The sequence below is a fragment of the Bos mutus genome, chromosome 3 (assembly GCF_027580195.1).
Source record: "Bos mutus isolate GX-2022 chromosome 3, NWIPB_WYAK_1.1, whole genome shotgun sequence".
Taxonomy (NCBI): Eukaryota; Metazoa; Chordata; class Mammalia; order Artiodactyla; family Bovidae; genus Bos; species Bos mutus.
The window spans coordinates 91,581,513-91,599,055 of NC_091619.1; the positions used below are offsets into that span (position 1 = coordinate 91,581,513).

The following is a 17,543-nucleotide window of genomic DNA, read 5'->3' on the forward strand; positions in this document are numbered from 1 at the left end:
CTGTCCTTAGTATAAGATGAACTCCAGGGAGTTCCCTGGTGGTCTAATGGTTAGGATTCTGGGCTTTTGCTGTCATTGCCTGGGTTCAATCCTTGGTCAAGGAAAGGAGATCTCACATAACATATGAAGTGACCAAAAAAATATAAGTTCAAAAAATGAACTTCAAATGATCAAAGTTGTCCCATGGTGAATGTACTGCCTCAAGAGGTGGTGAGTTTTTTATTATCAGACAGGTTTGCACAAGACCTGGATGAATCCACCTTTCAATGAAGTTAAAGATTCTTGCTGATGATGGGTAACTGGCCTGAAGAGCCACTAGCCTTCTAGAATTTCACAAACCTACAACTCTGAAAGATAGGTAACCCACTGTGACTTCTGGGAAAGAACTGGAGGGGTGATCTAACATTTGTTAAGGTTTTTGAGTCAGGCAGTTCTAAGTTTGAATCCTGGCTCTCTCACATATAAGTTGAAAACTCCTTCACCTTTTGATCTTCATTTTCCTTCATTCATAAAATTCACTATCTCACCAGGTGTCCATACAGATTAAATGAGATAATGTATCTACAGTGCCTGAATGCCAGTTCTGCCCTTCAGCAAGGCTGCAGCCCTTGGGCTCACATCTTAATCAAAACCAGAAACTACTGATTACGGGTGTTTGGAAAGTCTATCGGACATGTGATAACACCAGCTGCTTCCCCACAGGGAGTCTTCATTTCCTGAGACATGCTTTTAAAACAGCAATTCTCCTCTAGCACTATCCAAGGAAACAGTTCATCTGCAAATTTTTTAAAGGCCAGCTTTCATGAAAAGGGCCAAATGGAGTCCAGAGCAAAACAAGGTCTCCACCCTGCAATGGTGGGGCTCGACAGGAACATGCCAGAAGGGTTATTTCAGGGTCTGGAGTACACTGATCACCTAAATGTCCTGAGGACTTCAGTTTCCCTTCTCCACTTTGAAATTGTCTGTGATGTTTGTGAATCACATTCTAGCCAAGCCTAGGGGGCTTCCCTTGTGGATCACTGGTAAAAGAATCCACCTGCAGTGTAGGAGCCACAGAAAACATGGGTTTGACCCCTGGGTTGGGAAGATCCCCTGGAGAAGGGCATGGCAACCCACTCCAGTATTCTTACCAGGAGAATCCCACGGGCAGAGGAGCCTGGCAGGCTATAGGATATAGAGTCACAAAAAGTCAGAAACGACTGAAGCGACTTAACATGCACCCAGGAAAAGTCAGCCCTACAGGCTGCCCTTGGGGTCATAAACTCTGAAGGACACTGATGTGCAATGTGACCTCATAGCTCACTTCATGCAACCTTCTACCTCACTGTCTGAGCCATTAAAGCACTCCATACCTCAAGAGGGTCCCAGGCAAGGAGAGGAACCATAGGGGTGTATGGGGAATCGGGTGGTAGGAGTGGAATGGGATTCTGACTACATGCTGAAGGGTTTACTCATTCTGTATCCCCAAGTGCCACAACGGTGCCCAGAAGACAACAGAGGGTCAGCCAGTGACTTTTCAACTGATCTGAGTAGAGCAGGTTCAGTTCAGTTCAGTCGTTCAGTCAAGTCCGACTCTTTGCGACCCCATGAACCACAACACGCCAGGCCTCCCTGTCCATCATCAACTCCTGGAGTTCACTCAAACTCATGTCCATAGAGTTGGTGATGGCATCTAACCATCTAATCCTCTGTTGTCCCCTTCTCCTCCTGCCTTCAATCTTTCCCAACATCAGGGTCTTTTCAAATAAGTCAACTCTTCACATCAGGTGGCCAAAATATTGGAGTTTCAGCTTCAACATCAGTCCTTCCAATGAACACCCAGGACTGATTTCCTTTAGGATGGACTGGTTAGATCTCCTTGCAGTCCAAGGGACTCTCAAGAGTCTTCTCCAACACCACAGTTCAAAAGCATCAATTCTGCGCACAGCTGTCTTTAGAGTCCAACTCTCACATCTGCATATGACTACTGGAAAAACCATAGCCTTCACTAGATGGACATTTATTGGCAAAGTAATGTCTCTGCTTTTGAATATGCTGTCTAGGTTGGTCATAACTTTCCTTCCAAGGGGTAAGCGTCTTTTAATTTCATGGCTGCAATCACCATCTGCAGTGATTTTGGAGCCCCCCAAAATAAAGTCAGCCACTGTTTCCACTGTTTCCCCATCTATTTCCCATGAAGTGATGGGACCAGATGCCATGATCTTCGTTTTCTGAATGTTGAGCTTTAAGCCAACTTTTTCACTCTCCACTTTCACTTTCATCAAGAGACTCTTTAGCGCCTCTTCACTTTCTGCCATAAGGGTGGTGTCATCTGCATATCTGAGGTTATTGATAATCTCCCGGCAATCTTGATTCCAGCTTGTGTTTCTTCCAGTCCAGTGTTTCTCATGATGTACTCTGCATATAAGTTAAATAAGCAGGGTGACAATATACAGACTTGACGTACTCCTTTTCCTATTTGGAACCAGTCTGTTATTCCATGTCCACTTCTAACTGTTGCTTCCTGACCTGCATACAGGTTTCTCAAGAGGCAGGTCAGGTGGTTTGGTATTCCCATCTCTTTCAGAATTTTCCACAGTTTATTGTGATCCACACAGTCAAAGGCTTTGGCATAGTCAATAAAGCAGAAATAGATGTTTTTCTGGAACTCTCTTGCTTTTTTCATGATCCAGCGGATGTTGGCAATTTGATCTCTGGTTCCTCTGCTTTTTCAAAAATCAGCTTGAACATCTGGAAGTTCACGGTTCACGTATTGCTAAAGCCTGGCTTTGAGAATTTTGAGCATTACTTTAGTAGCGTGTGAGATGAGTGCAGGAGCTGACTGTGGCTCAGACCATGAACTCCTTATTGCCAAATTGAGACTTAAATAGAAGAAAGTAGGGAAAACCACTAGACCATTCATGTATGACCTAAATCAAATCCCTTATGATTATACAGTGGAATTGAGAAATAGATTTAAGGGCCTAGATCTGATACATAGAGTGCCTGATGAGCTATGGAATGAAGTTCGTGACATTGTACAGGAGACAGGGATCAAGACCATCTCCATGGAAAAGAAATGCAAAAAAGCAAAATGGCTGTCTGGGGAGGCCTTACAAATAGCTGTGAAAAGAAGAGAAACGAAAAGCAAAGGGGAAAGGAAAGATATAAACATCTGAATGCAGAGTTCCAAAGAATAGCAAGAAGAGATAGCCTTCTTCAGTGATCAATGCAAAGAAATAGAGGAAAACAACAGAATGGGAAAGACTAGAGATCTCTTCAAGAAAATTAGAGATACCAAAGGAACATTTCATGCAAAGATGGGCTCGATAAAGGACAGAAATGGTATGGACCTAACAGAAGCAGAAGATATTAAGAAGAGATGGCAAGAATACACAGAAGAACTGTACAAAAATGATCTTCACGACCCAGATAATCATGATGGTGTGATCACTCATCTAGAGCCAGACATCCTGGAATGTGAAGTCAAATGGGCCTTAGAAAGCATCACTACGAACAAAGCTAGTGGAGGTGATGGAATTCCAGTTGAGCTATTCAAATCCTGAAAGATGATGCTGTGAAAATGCTGCACTCAATATGTCAGCACATTTGGAAAACTCAGCAGTGGCCACAGGACTGGAAAACGTCAGTTTTCATTCCAATCCCAAAGAAAGGCAATGCCAAAGAATGCTCAAACTACCACACAATTGCACTCATCTCACACGCTAGTAAAGTAATGCTCAAAATTCTCCAAGCCAGGCTTCAGCAATATGTGAACCATGAACTTCCTGATATTCAAGCTGGTTTTAGAAAAGGCAGAGGAACCAGAGATCAAATTGCCAACATCTGCTGGAACATGGAAAAAGCAAGAGAGTTCCAGAAAAACATCTATCTCTGCTTTATTGACTATGCCAAAGCCTTTGACTATGTGGATCACAATAAACTGTGGAAAATTCTGAAAGAGATGGAAATACCAGATCACCTGATCTGCCTCTTGAGAAACCTGTATGCAGGTCAGGAAGCAACAGTTAGAAGTGGACATGGAACAACAGACTGGTTCCAAATAGGAAAAGGAGTACGTCAAGGCTGTATATTGTCACCCTGCTTATTTAACTTATATGCAGAGTACATCATGAGAAATGCTGGACTGGAAGAAACACAAGCTGGAATCAAGATTGCCGGGAGAAATAACCTCAGATATGCAGATGACACCACCCTTATGGCAGAAAGTGAAGAGGAACTAAAAAGCCTCTTGATGAAAATGAAAGTGGAGAGTGAAAAAGTTGGATTAAAGCTCAACATTCAGAAAACAAAGATCATGGCATCCGGTCCCATCACTTCATGGGAAATAGATGGGGAAACAGTGGAAACAGTGTCAGACTTTATTTTTCTGGGCTCCAAAATCACTGCAGATGGTGACTGCAGCCATGAAATTAAAAGACGCTTACTCCTTGGAAGGAAAGTTATGACCAACCTAGATAGCATATTCAAAAGCAGAGACATTACTTTGCCAACAAAGGTCTGTCTAGTCAAGGCTATGGTTTTTCCTGTGGTCATGTATGGATGTGAGAGTTGGACTGTGAAGAAGGCAGAGCGCTGAAGAATTGATGCTTTTGAACTCTGGTGTTGGAGAAGACTCTTGAGAGTCCCTTGGACTGCAAGGAGATCCAACCCGTCCATTCTAAAGGAGATCAGCCCTGGGATTTCTTTGGAAGAAATGATGCTAAAGCTGAAACTCCAGTACTTTGGCCACCTCATGCGAAGAGTTGACTCATTGGAAAAGACTCTGATGCTGGGAGGGATTGGGGGCAGGAGGAGAAGGGGACGACAGAGGACGACAGGCTGGATGGCATCACTGACTCGATGGACAATAGTCTGAGTGAACTCCGGGAGTTGGTCATGGACAGGGAGGCCTGGCGTGCTGCGATTCATGGGGTCGCAAAGAGTCGGACATGACTGAACGTCTGATCTGATCTGAGTGCAATTGTGCAGTAGTTTGAGCATTCTTTGGCATTGCCTTTCTTTGGGATTGGAATGAAAACTGACCTTTTCCAGTTCTGTGGCCACTGCTGAGTTTTCCAAATGTGCTGACATATTGAGTGCAGTACTTTCACAGCATCATCTTTCAGGATTTGAAATAGCTCAACTGGAATTCCATCACCTTCACTAGCTTTATTCATAGTGATGCTTCCTAAGGCCCACTTGATTTCATATTCCAGGATGTCTGGCTCTAGCTGAGTGACCACACCACTGTGATTATCTGGGTCGTGCAGGTCTTTTTTGTACAATTCTGTGTATTCTTACCACCTCTTCTTAGTATCTTCTGCTTCTGTTAGGTCCATACCATTTCTGTCCTTTATTGAGCCCATCTTTGCATGAAATGTTCCCTTGGTATCTTTAATTTTCTTGAAGAGATCTCTAGTCTTTCCCATTCTATTGTTTTCCTCTATTTATTTGCATTGATCACTGAGGAAGGTTTCTTATCTCTCCTTGCTATTCTTTGGAACTCTGCATTCAAATAGGTATATCTTTCCTTTTCTCCTTTGCTTTTTGCTTCTCTTCTTTTCACAGCTATTTGTAAGGCCTCCTGAGACAGCTATTTTGCTTTTTTTGTATTTCTTTTTCTTGGGGATGGTTTTGATCCCTGTCTCCTGTACAATGTCACGAACCTCTGTCCATAGTTCATCAGGCACTCTATCAGATCTAGTACCTTAAATCTATTTCTCACTTCCACTGTATAATCATAATCGTTTTGATTTATGTCATACTTGAATGGTCTAGTGGTTTCCCCCACTTTCTTTGATTTAAGCATGAATTTGGCAATAAGTAGTTCATGATCTGAGCAGGTTATGAGAGTCATTTAGCCTTAGACATTTGTGGAGCAGGTCAAGTCAGGGCTTGGGACCAGACAGGCCTGAGTTTTCATCCTAGTTCTGACACTTCTTCTCACTAAGGTAATCTAAGATAGTAACTTAACCTCTTACAAGTTTCCTCATCTGTAAAATGGAGAGATGTGGAAGAGCTGTGATTGTGTAAACGCAACTAGCCCTAAAATGGTGTGAAGTAATGTTCTTTTACCACCAGACACATCCACAACTGAGCATTGTTACCACTTTGGCCCAGCTCTCTTTCTGGAGCTATTTCTCCACTCTTCCCCAGTAGTATATTGGACACCTACTGACCTGGGGGGCTCATCTTCTGGTGTCATATCTTTTTGTCTTTTCATACTGTTCATGGGGTTCTCCAGGAAAGAATGCTGGGGTGGTTTGCCATACTTTCCTTCAGTGGACCACATTTTGTCAGAACTGTCCATCCTGACCTGTCCGTTTTATGGATGTCGATGTAGTTATGTCTGGCGGTGAAAGTAAAGTCCTGTGTTGTAAAGAACAATACTGCAAAGGAACCTGGAATGTTAGGTCCATGAATCAAAGTCAATTTGATGTGGTCAAACAGGAGATGGCAAGAGTGAATATTGACATTTTAGTAATCAGTGGACTAAAATGGGTGGAAATGGACGAATTCAATTCAGATGACCATTATATCTACTACTGTGGGCAAGAATCTCTTAGAGGAAATGGAGTGTCTCTCATAGTCAACAAAAGAGTCTTAAATGAAGTACTTGGGTGCAATCTCAGAAATGACAGAATGACCTCGGTTTGTTTTCAAGGCAAACCATTCGACACCATAGTAATCCAAGTTTATGCTCCAACCAGAGAAGGCAATGGCACCCCACTCCAGTACTCTTGCCTGGAAAAATCCCATGGACGGAGGAGCCTGGTAGGCTGCAGTCCATGAGGTCACTCAGAGTCGGACACAACTGAGCTGAGCAATTTCACTTTCACTTTTCACTTTCATGCACTGGAGAAGGAAATGGCACCTTCTCTGGCTCCAACCAGAGAAGGCAATGGCACCCCACTCCAGTGTTCTTGCCTGGAGAATCCCAGGGACAGAGGAGCCTTGTAGGAGGCCGTCTATGGGGTCACACAGAGTCGGACACAACTGAAGTGACTTAGCAGCAGCATGCTCCAACCACTGATGCTGAAGAAGCTGAACAGTTCTATGAAGACCTACAAGACCTCTGGAACTAACACACAAAAAAATGTCCTTTTCATCATAGGGATTGGAATGCAAAAGTAGGAAGCCAATAAATACCTGGAGTAACAGGCAAGTTTGGCCTTGGAGAACAAAAATTAAGCAGGGTAAAGGCTAACAGAATATTGTCAAGAGAACACACTGGTCATAGCAAACACCCTCTTCCAACAACACAAGAGACAACTCTGCATATGGACATCACCAGATAGTCAATACTGAAATCAGATCGATTATATTCTTTGTAGTCAAAGATGGAGAAGCTCTATACAGTCAGCAAAAACAAGACCTGGAGCTTACCGTGACTCAGATCATCAGATTCTTACGGCAAATTTCAGACTTAAATTGAAGAAAATAAGGAAAACTACTAGGTCATTCAGGTATGACCTAAATCAAATCCCTTATAATTATACAGTAGAGGAAATGAATAGATTCAAGGCATTAGATCTGGTAGACAGAGTACCTGAGAACCTATGGATGGAGGTTCATAACACTGTACAGGAGTTGGTGACCAAAACCATCCCCAAGAAAAAGAAATGCAAGAAGGCAAAGTGGTTGTCTGAGAAAGCCTTACAATAGCTGAGAAAAGAAGAGAAGCAAAAGGCAAAGGAGAAAGGGAAAGATATACCCAACTAAATACAGAGTTCCAGAGAACTGCAAGGAACGATAAGAAAGCCTTCTTATGTGAATAATGAAAAGAAAGGAAAACAATAGAATGGGAAAGACTAGCGATTTCTTCAAGAAGACTGGAGAAAGGGAATATTTCATGCAAAGATGGGCTCAATAGAGCACAGAAATGGCAAGGACTTAACAGAAGCAGAAGAGATTAAGAAGCAGTGGCAAGAATACACAGAAGAACTATATAGAAAAGGTCTTAATGACCAGGATAACCACAATGGTGTGATCACTCACCTAGAGCCAGACATCTTGAAGTGTGAAGTCAAGTGGGCCTTAGGAAGCATCACTACGAACAAAGCTAGTGGAGGTGATGGAATTCATGAGATATTTCAAATCCTAAAAGATGATGTTGTGAAAGTGCTGCACTCAATATGTCAGAAAATTTGGAAAACTCAGCAGTGGCCACAGGACTGGAAAAGCTCAATTTTCATTCCAATCTCAAAGAAGGGCAATACCAAAAAATGTTCAAACTACCATGTAATTGTACTCATTTCACTTGCTAGCAAGGTAGTGCTCAAAATCTTTCAAGCTAGGCTTTAGCAGTACTTGAACCTAGAACTTCCAGATGTAAAAGCTGGATTTAGAAAAGGCAGAGAAACCAGAGATCAAATTGCCAACATCCACTGGGTCATAGAGAAAGCAAGAGAATTCCAGAAAAACATCTGCTTCATTGACTACACTGAAGCCTTTGACTATGTGGATCACAACAAACTGTGGAAAATTCTTCAACAGATGGGAATAACAGACCACTGTCTCTTGAGAAACCTGTATGTGGGTCAAGAAGCAACAGTTAGAACAGGACATGGAACAACAGACTGCTTCAAAATTGGGAAAGGAGTACCTCAAGGCTGTATATCGTCACCCTGCTTATTTAATTTATATGCAGAATACATCATGCAAAATGCCAGGCTGGATGAATCACAACCTGGAATCAAGATTGCTGGAAGAAATATCAATAACTTGAGATATGACATCACCCTAATGACAGAAAGTGAAGAGAAACTAAAGAGCCTCCTGATGAGGGTGAAAGAGGGGAGTGAAAAACCTGGCTTAAAACTCAACATTCAAAAATCTAAGATCATGGCATCTGGTCCCTTCACTTTATGGCAACCAGTTGGGGAAAAAGTGCAAACAGTGACAGATTTTATTTTCTTAGGCTCCAAAATCACTGCTGATGGTGACTGCAGGCATGAAATTAAAAGACGCTTGTTCTTTGGAAGGAAAGCTATGACAAACCTAGACAGCATACTAAAAAGCAGAGACATCACTTTGCCAACAAAGGTCTATATAGTCAAAGCTATGGTTTTTCCAGTAGTCATGTATGGATGTGAGAGTTGGACTATAAAGAAAGCTGAGTGCCAAAGAATTGATGCTTTTGAACTGTGGTGTTGGAGAAGACTCTTGAGAGTCCCTTGGACTGCAAGGAGATTCAACCAGTCCATCCTAAAGGAAATCAGTCCTGAATATTCATTGGAAGGACTGATGCTGAAGCTGAGACTCCAATACTTTGGCCACTGGATGCGAAGAACTGACTCATTGGAAAAGACCCTGATGCTGGGAAAGATTGAAGGCGGGGGGAGAAGGGGATGACAGAGGATGAGATGGTTGGATGGCATCACCGACTCAATGGACATGAGTTTGAATAAACTCTGGGAGTTGGTGATAGACAGGGAGACCTGGCATGCTGCAGTCCATGGGGTCGCAAAGAGTCAGACACGACTGAGCAACTGAACTGAACTGAACTGAACTGATGGTTTTTCCAGTAGTCACGTATGGATGTGAGAATTGGACTATAAAGAAGGCTGAGTGCCAAAGAATTGATGCTTTTGAACTGTGATGTTGGAGAAGACTCTTGAGAGTTCCTTGGACTGCAAGGAGATCCAACCTGTCAATCCTAGAGGAAATCAGCCCTGAACATTCATTGGAAGGGCTGATGCTGAAGCTGAAACTCCATTACTTTGGCCACCTGATGTGAAGAGCCAGCTCACTGGAAAAGACACTGATGCTGGGAAAGGCTGAGGGCAGGAGGAGAAGGGGGTGACAGAGGATGAAATGGTTAGATGGCATCCTCAACTCAGTGGACCTGAGGGAGATAGTGAAGGACACACTCAGGGAGATAGTGAAGGACAGGGAAGCCTGGTGTGTTGTAGTCCACGAGGTCGCAAACAGTTGGACACAACTTCGCAACTGAACTGTGCCTAGCATAGCACCTGGCACAAAGAAAAAGCTATAATCAACGAATGAAAATATGGATAAACAGAGAATATATGAATATAATTCTGCAAGCGACAGCAGCCAAATGTGCAGGATTTGAAAACCTGGCCATCTGAAAATCCTTTGAAATTACAAACCGAGCTGTCTATAAAAAGCAATGATATCTGTAATTGTTAGTGGCATATGCCAAGCTGATTTTACCTTGATCTTGATCTCATTTGGCCCTTGCCCTAGTCAGCATCATCATCCCCATCTGATAAGTGAAAAGACAGTGGCTCAGAGAGGGTTTAAGGCAGGCTGTCCTTTCACATCCAGAAGGCGTGCAGCCTCCAGTCACATACCTCCAAGGGACAGGAAGATCAATGTCTACAGAGATGGCCCACCCCATTTTTGCTGATGCCTGTTTTCTAGAGCACTCAGGATCAAGTCCTGTTTTCTGGGTGAGGCCTTTGAAGACCCAGAGAGACTGAGATCTATTGATCTATTGCCCTCTCAGCTCCACACTTAGGTTCCAGGAATGTCAGCACTGGTCTTATCATCTCCTTCTCTGAACAAGTGAGGAGACTGGGGTCCTGTGGGTGGGGGTTCACCGCAAATACACTGATCTGGCTTCTGCTGTGGCATTATGTCATTGTTTAATGATGAACTTGAAGGCAACTCTGAATCTCTGGTCATCTGCCTTCACTCAGAACTCACCACAGGACCTGACATGCTAAGTTCACAGGCAAGGGTGGCTGAAAGAATGACTAAATATGAGCGGGAACAAAAGGACTGAGGTTAGGCTGAGTCTTGGATTGAGTTGGAGAATAGCATCTAATGAAGTATTAAGGCTTGTGAGTGAGGTCTAGATAATGTTTGGAGTCAGGGTGGGGAAGGAGAGCTGAGGTGAGGTTGCAGGGAGGATGAAGGAGGAGATCAGGGCTGCTGGTAGAGTAAGAGCTTGGATCAGTACTGGGGAGTGGGTAAGGTCAGGAATGAGGCTGGTGATGATATCAGGAAGGGGACCTTGCTGGGCACACAGATAAAGGAGGAGTTATCCTGTGAATGCTGCGTGATGGGAGTTTGCTGTTAGGGTGGGGGTTGTTGTGTAATTTGGGTTGAGGGTGGTGGATGAAGACATCTGGAGTGGGGATGAAATGAAGCTTTTCCAGGGTGGAGTTGGGGTAAGGTTCAAGGATGGATCTGAATAACGGTTGGGTTAAAATGGCGGGGGGTGATGGAGAAGGCAATGGCACCCCACTCCAGTACTCTTGCCTGGAGAATCCCAGGGACGGGGGAGCCTGGTGGGCTGCCATCTATGGGGTCGCACAGAGTCGGGCACGACTGAAGTGACTTAGCAGTAACAGTAAAATGGGGGAATGGAGTGGAGAAGCGGCTGCAGGGGGGATCTGGGTTGGTGAGAGCCTGAGGGGGTAAAGGTGGGGTGGGGGTCGGTGCTGACTTTGGGGTGGGCACTGGATGAGGATTGAGGGTTTAGCACGCGGTTGGGCCGAAGATGGAGCAAGGGGGCTAGGACGGGAGCGGGGTTCTAGGTGGGGTGAGGGCCAGGGCCGGTACCTGAGCCACCACATGTAGCTGTGCTCGTAGGGGAAGAAGCTGTGCGGGTCGTCGCAGCAGTACTTGTGGTCGCGGAAGCCGCAGCAGAAGACGGCGGCCGCCTCGCCCCCCGGCCGCGGGCAGCTGAAGCCACGCACCACCTCCTGCTCGGCGCTCACGTAGCTCGTGCAGGCGCCGCTCATCGCGGCCTGCGCGCGGCCCGCCGCCACCCCGGGTCCCCAGACGGACTGACGGACAGAGACAGCAATGAGCCCGAGAAAGAGACACACAGAGAGGCAGAGATAAGCAGAGAGACAGAAACTGACACAGAGACGGAGAGGCACACAGATGGGCGCAGACGGAGTGGTGAGAGACCCTAGAGCCCCCGAGATTCTAGAGAGGATCGAGAGGCAATCGGGTACGCGGACAAGTCTTGCCAAGAGAGGGGACGGAGGAGGGAGAGGGAGGAAGGAAGGAGGAGGGCCGAGGAGAGGTGGGAGTGGAGAGGGGCGGGAAGGCGGGCGGGGGATCGCGCCTGAGCACGGGGCGGGGGGCGACTCGCGGAGCCGGGAGGAGGGAGCAGCCTCTCGTCTGTGCGCGCGGCTCCCACCAGCCCCACTTCGTTCCCGGTGGACGCACTCGGGCGCTGGGTGCTCAGAGAGACAGCCCATGTGCAGGGTGGCAAAGCGGGAATCGAAGTCACCGGCTTGGATTCCACACCTGTGCTGAGCACCATCCATTGTGCTAGGTACGCATTGTGAGTGTCACTGGGAATCCCCGGGCAGTGCCAGGCTAGTGTAGGACACGGACGAGGGACCTGACATCGACCCCACAGTAGGGTCAGTACAGGTATGATTAATGCACGATCTCACTTAACCTTCACAACAACTCAGAGAACCAGGGATTTTCAAACTTATTTTATAAATGAGAGCTAAGGGTCAGATGAGAGTCATTTTCCTGAGCTCTTAAACCCATGGGATTTTAACCTGGGTCTTTCTTGTTCCCAAGCCCTTGATCTTTCTGGGGTTCCCACAGCGCCTCTTTTTCAGTGACTTTTACATGTTGTCATCCTTTGGCTTCCTTGCCTGCAACTTCCTTTCCCTGAGCAGCTAGCTCATGCACTGACGTGTTCACACTCCCCTGATCAAACACTCTCTCTCCCACACTGGCCTAGGATAAGGGGGCTAGCGGATGTTCAGATGGTAACTCCACCTACCCAAGAGCAAAGCCAATAGGCCTGACCATTCTCACATAACTTTCCCAGATCACAAGGTTAGTGTTCTTATTAGGATCAGAAGAAGCTCCTTCCTACAGTCTGAAGGAGCTGTAGGAAGCCTTTGCAGATTATCTGTCTGTCTGGTCAGGGTTCACTGGGGAGACCCAGGCTCTAAGTTAAGGTGCACATTTTGGCCCAGTTACACTGAACCAGGACTAGGGACTGTTGGACTTGAGTTGTCAATAATTCCTATTCAGTCAATCACAGAGTGCTTAGGCTGAAAAGGACCTGTGAATCATGTAATCAGTGGATGAGTTACAGCTAGCATTAAGAAAAAAAAAATTAATGGAATAGAAAAAGTATAGTGCAAATAGTAAAGCTAAGTAGTCTTTCATAAAATGTTTCAGTTACATATGTCTGTATGTATTGTGGTCCAGATCACAATGTAAAAAGGATTTCTCATTTTGAGTCAGGTCAAAAAGGTTTGAAAGCCACTGAATCTGACACCTTCCATTGTTCTGATGAGCAGAGACTCACACACGATTACAAAATCTTTAGCTCTCCTGATTTCTTACAGCAGTGGGGAGAGTAGGAAATAGCTGATGTGATGCCTTGGGAGTCCCTAGTTCCTCTATCTCTTGCTTTTAGTGTGAATGGGATAAATAATGGGCATCAGGGGATCTCAAGCCCTAGCTACTCCTTCTCTGCTTTTTTCCTCTCTGTGCTTCAGGTTCCGTTTCTTCATCCAGGCCAGCTCCTCAGATGCTGATGTGTGCCATGCCCTTGACCTGGGCACTGGGCCCCCTGAGAGAGATCAGATCTGGGTCTGCCCAGAAACACAGTATAGAATGAGAGCCAGACAGATGATCTAGGACGGGGCAGGGAAAGGGGAAATGCAGGGACCATGGCCACAGAGGGATCACCATCTGAAAGAGAAGGGAGAAGTTTTGAGGGGGTAGTATCTTCAAGGGCCACTGTAAGGTCAAATATGAAAACTGGAAGGAATTGTTTTATCCTCCAGAAAATTCCTCCTGTGAATCTCTGCAAACTGGAAACTGGATGACATACTCTAAGGGAGGTGCACTTTGGCCTCTTTATCAGGTAGGGATTAAAGAGGAAGGATTTGGAATCCTATGGAAAGGAGCAAGGTGTCCTGAAGACATGGGATTCAGCTGTGAGATACAAAGCACTCTGCTCTGGCTTTTGGCAAATTGGCAAGCTGCCAACAGTTTCCAAAGCCCTTTCCTGCCAAGAATTAGTTTCTCCAGCAACCCTGTGGAGTGAGCCAGGTAGGGATGATTATGCCCCTGAGAGAGATAACAAGCCCAATGTCACAAAGCAGCCAATGGCCCAGGAGGGACTAGTACCATGTCTGTCTAGCCAACAGTCCTCTTTGGCACTGATGAAGACTATGGTCCCCTATTCAGAAGAATATTTTTAACTACAAAAAGTAAATTAGAATTACAAAGTATACCAATTATATAGAATCATTATCAAAATAGTTATTTTGTGAATTAGTTCTTTTTTAACATATTAAATAATAAGATATAGAGATTTATTTATTAACTATTATTACTTTTGAGGTGGTAAATGACTATAAAAACAATACTTCAAGATATTGCTACTGTAATGCAATACAAAAATAACTATGATTTCTGTTGGTGACAGAGCTTCCCTGGTGGCTCAGATGATAAAGAATCTGCAAAGCAGGAGATGCAAGAGATGTGGGTTCGATCCCTAGGTCAGGAAGATCTCCTGGAGGAGGGCATGGCAACCCACTCCAGTGTTCTTGCCTGGAGAATTTCATGGACAGTGGAGCCTGGCAGGCCAGCGTTCATAGGGTTACAAAGAGTTGGACATGACTGAAGCGACTGAGCACACACACACCACTGGTGACAAAGTCACAGGTTCTGCTAATCCTATGCTAAATTTGACTTAGAGGCAGTGAAAACAAGGATGTCACTTTTTTCCATCCAAGTTCATGGACCTCTCCCAGGCTGAGCTCTATCTGTGGACCCCTTGGGCTTTTTGGAATCTATGCTAGGATCTTTGACCTCTTCTGGTCTAGAACCTACTGTAATGCTCGTTCCTTATCATGTGCATCATGTTCCTTCCTACAGACACTTACTGCAGACCTACTGTATGCCAGGCAGTTTCCCACCTTATATGTCACATAGGCCTTGAAAACTTCCTTTGTTTTTCTCCCCATTCTGCAGACAAGGTAACTGAGACTCAGAGAGGTCAAGTGATTTATCCAAAGCTACACAGGTAGTAAATAGAATTCTGTACCACCGCACCTTCTTCCCAACCTGAGGTCTGGGGGCCAGAGTCTCCAACCAGAAGGGCAGGTAAGTGTAAGAGGGAAGAGTGAGCAGGGAGAACTCACATTTATGGAGAACACACTGTGAACTAGGAATTGTGCCAGTCTCAACCCACTCCAGTGTTCTTGCCTGGAGAATCCCAGGGATGGGGAGCCTGGTGGGCTGCCCTGTATGGGGTCGCACAGAGTCGGACACAACTGATTCGACGCAGCAGCAGCAGCAGTCTCCTTCAATGCTTACAGTTCTGTGCTGTTACTCTCTTCATAAAAATAACTAGATACATATGTATTCATTATGAAACAACAAATTAGAAAATAAGGATAAACCACATTAAAAATAACAGTCACCCATAACCTCACCTTGTAGAAATATCCACTGATACTTTGGTATGGAGTCTTCCAGATACACACACATACATACACACACAACTTTTTACCCACTCTACTCATAGGAAAACTGGACCCAGAGAGGTGAAGTAACTTGCCCAAGGATATACAAGTATCAAGTTTCAATCACCTGCGGTGTGACCTTAGACTGGTCACTTTCCCTCTCTGCCTTAGGGCAGTAGTTAGTTGATGGCACCAGGCCAAGCTCGCGGTAACTGGAAGCCTCTTGGGCGTGGTTCTCTAAACAATGCTTTCCAGACCTACCAGCCTTGCTCCGGATCCTCAGGGGTCTGGAAAGACATGCCCCTTGCTGTTAGTCCACAAGGAGGCTGAGGACCCGAACACAACCCGAGATGAGGGTTCGATCCTGCTCTCTGGGTGGTCCACTCCGAGTCCCTGGACTCTGGACACCGCGGAGCAGCCCCTATCCTCTAGCCCTACTGCCTCCAGCTGTGCCGGCCCGACACCCCTCCCCCAGGGCTCCCCCGTCCCCTACTCGGCTCCCCTTCAGCTTGCAGGTCACTGCATTGGAGAGGTAAAGAAAGGATGCCGAGAGGGCGAGGGTGGGATGATTTGGGAGAATGACATTGAAACATGTATATTAACATATGTGAAACGAATCGCCAGTCCAGGTTCGATGCAGGATACAGGATGCTCCAGGCGGGTGCGCTGGGATGACCCAGAGGGATGGTATGGGGAGGGAGGTGGGAGGGGGGTTCAGGATGGGGAACACTTGTACACCTGTGGCAGATTCATGTCGATGTATGGCAAAACCAATACAATATTGTAAAGTAATTAGCCTCCAATTAAAATAAATAAATTTATATATATATAAAAAGAAAGGGTGCCAACATGCATTAATTCCCTTTGAGTGCTGGTTCTAGGCACAACCACTCTTCTGATGCCCACGATGGATTCTTACCCTTTTTTTCCAGTGTGAGGCTCCTGCCTCTCATCTTGAAAGAAGTGACATTGCCAGGTTGGAACATGAAGTCCAAGGACAAATTGGACCAAAGCTCAGATCTCCTGATACCAGCTAGACACTCTCCGAGCTGGAGGTGGTCTTTGGGTTTAGGTTTTTGTTAGTTTGTTGTTTGTTTTCCTGTGAAATCTTTAAAGCACACAAACAACATAAAGAATAATACAAGAACCACCCATGCACTCTCTACTAGTAAGAAATTGCTTCCACTCACAACTATTCTCCTGAATTTGGTGTTTATCATTTCTATGTTCTTACTCATGCATTTATCATGTACGTGTGGATCTTTGAACAATGTATAGAATTTCTTTACATGTGATTATATCTCAAATAAATAACATCACATTAATGTATTCTTCTGGAGTCTGCTTTTTTTTTTTACTCCATCTTATGTTTTTGAGCTTTGTCCATACTTATGTGTATGCTCAATCTGGTTCATTCATTTTCACTGCTGTATAGTTCCCCAGTTACTGAATATATGATGGCTTATTATCCATTTTCTTTAACATTGATTCCTTCCAATTTCTTTTATTACTATACAATGCTGTTTCTCTTGAGATTTTTAAAAATAATCAATTTTACTGAGGTATATTTTACAAACAATAGAATACACACATTTCAAGTGTGCATCTTAGTGAGTTTATACTCAAGGAGCCACCACCGCAGTCAAGATACAGAACATTTCTGTCACCTGTCACCATTCCTTGGGGTGCAATCAACCCTCCTCCCTACCCCTAGCCTTGCCTGAGACAAGACCTGCTTGCCCTCCCTATAGATTAGTTCTATCTGTTTTTGAATTTTTGTCTCAATAGAATCAGATAGTATGCCCTCTTTTGTGTCTGATCTCTTTTGCTCACCGCAACGCCTTTGCGATAAACAGAAATTGCTGCATGTAACAGTAGTTCCTTCCTTTTTATTGCCAAGTACATGGAAATATACTCTTTATATGAAAAACTGCAATTTGTCCATTCAACAGTTCTTGGGCATTTGAGTTGTTTCCAGTTTGGGACTATTGTGAATAAAGTTGCTATAAAATTTTTGCATATATGCTTTTTACAGGTGCCTATGCTTTCATATACCTTGGGTGAATCCTAAAAGTGGAATTTTGAGGTAATAGAATAGATATATGTTTAACTTTGGGCTTC

At 44.8% G+C, this 17,543-nt stretch overlaps 1 protein-coding gene across 1 annotated transcript in view; it reads right to left on the minus strand.

Moving 5' to 3' along the window:
- SHISAL2A (shisa like 2A) overlaps positions 1–11,926 on the minus strand; it is a 31,101-nt gene extending 19,175 nt beyond the window's left edge. The window contains exon 1 of the mRNA XM_005894754.3: positions 11,518–11,926. Coding sequence (XP_005894816.3) covers positions 11,518–11,699 — 182 coding nt within the window. The 5' untranslated portion in view covers positions 11,700–11,926. The remainder of the gene's footprint in view (positions 1–11,517) is intronic.
- Positions 11,927–17,543: the final 5,617 nt, after the last annotated feature.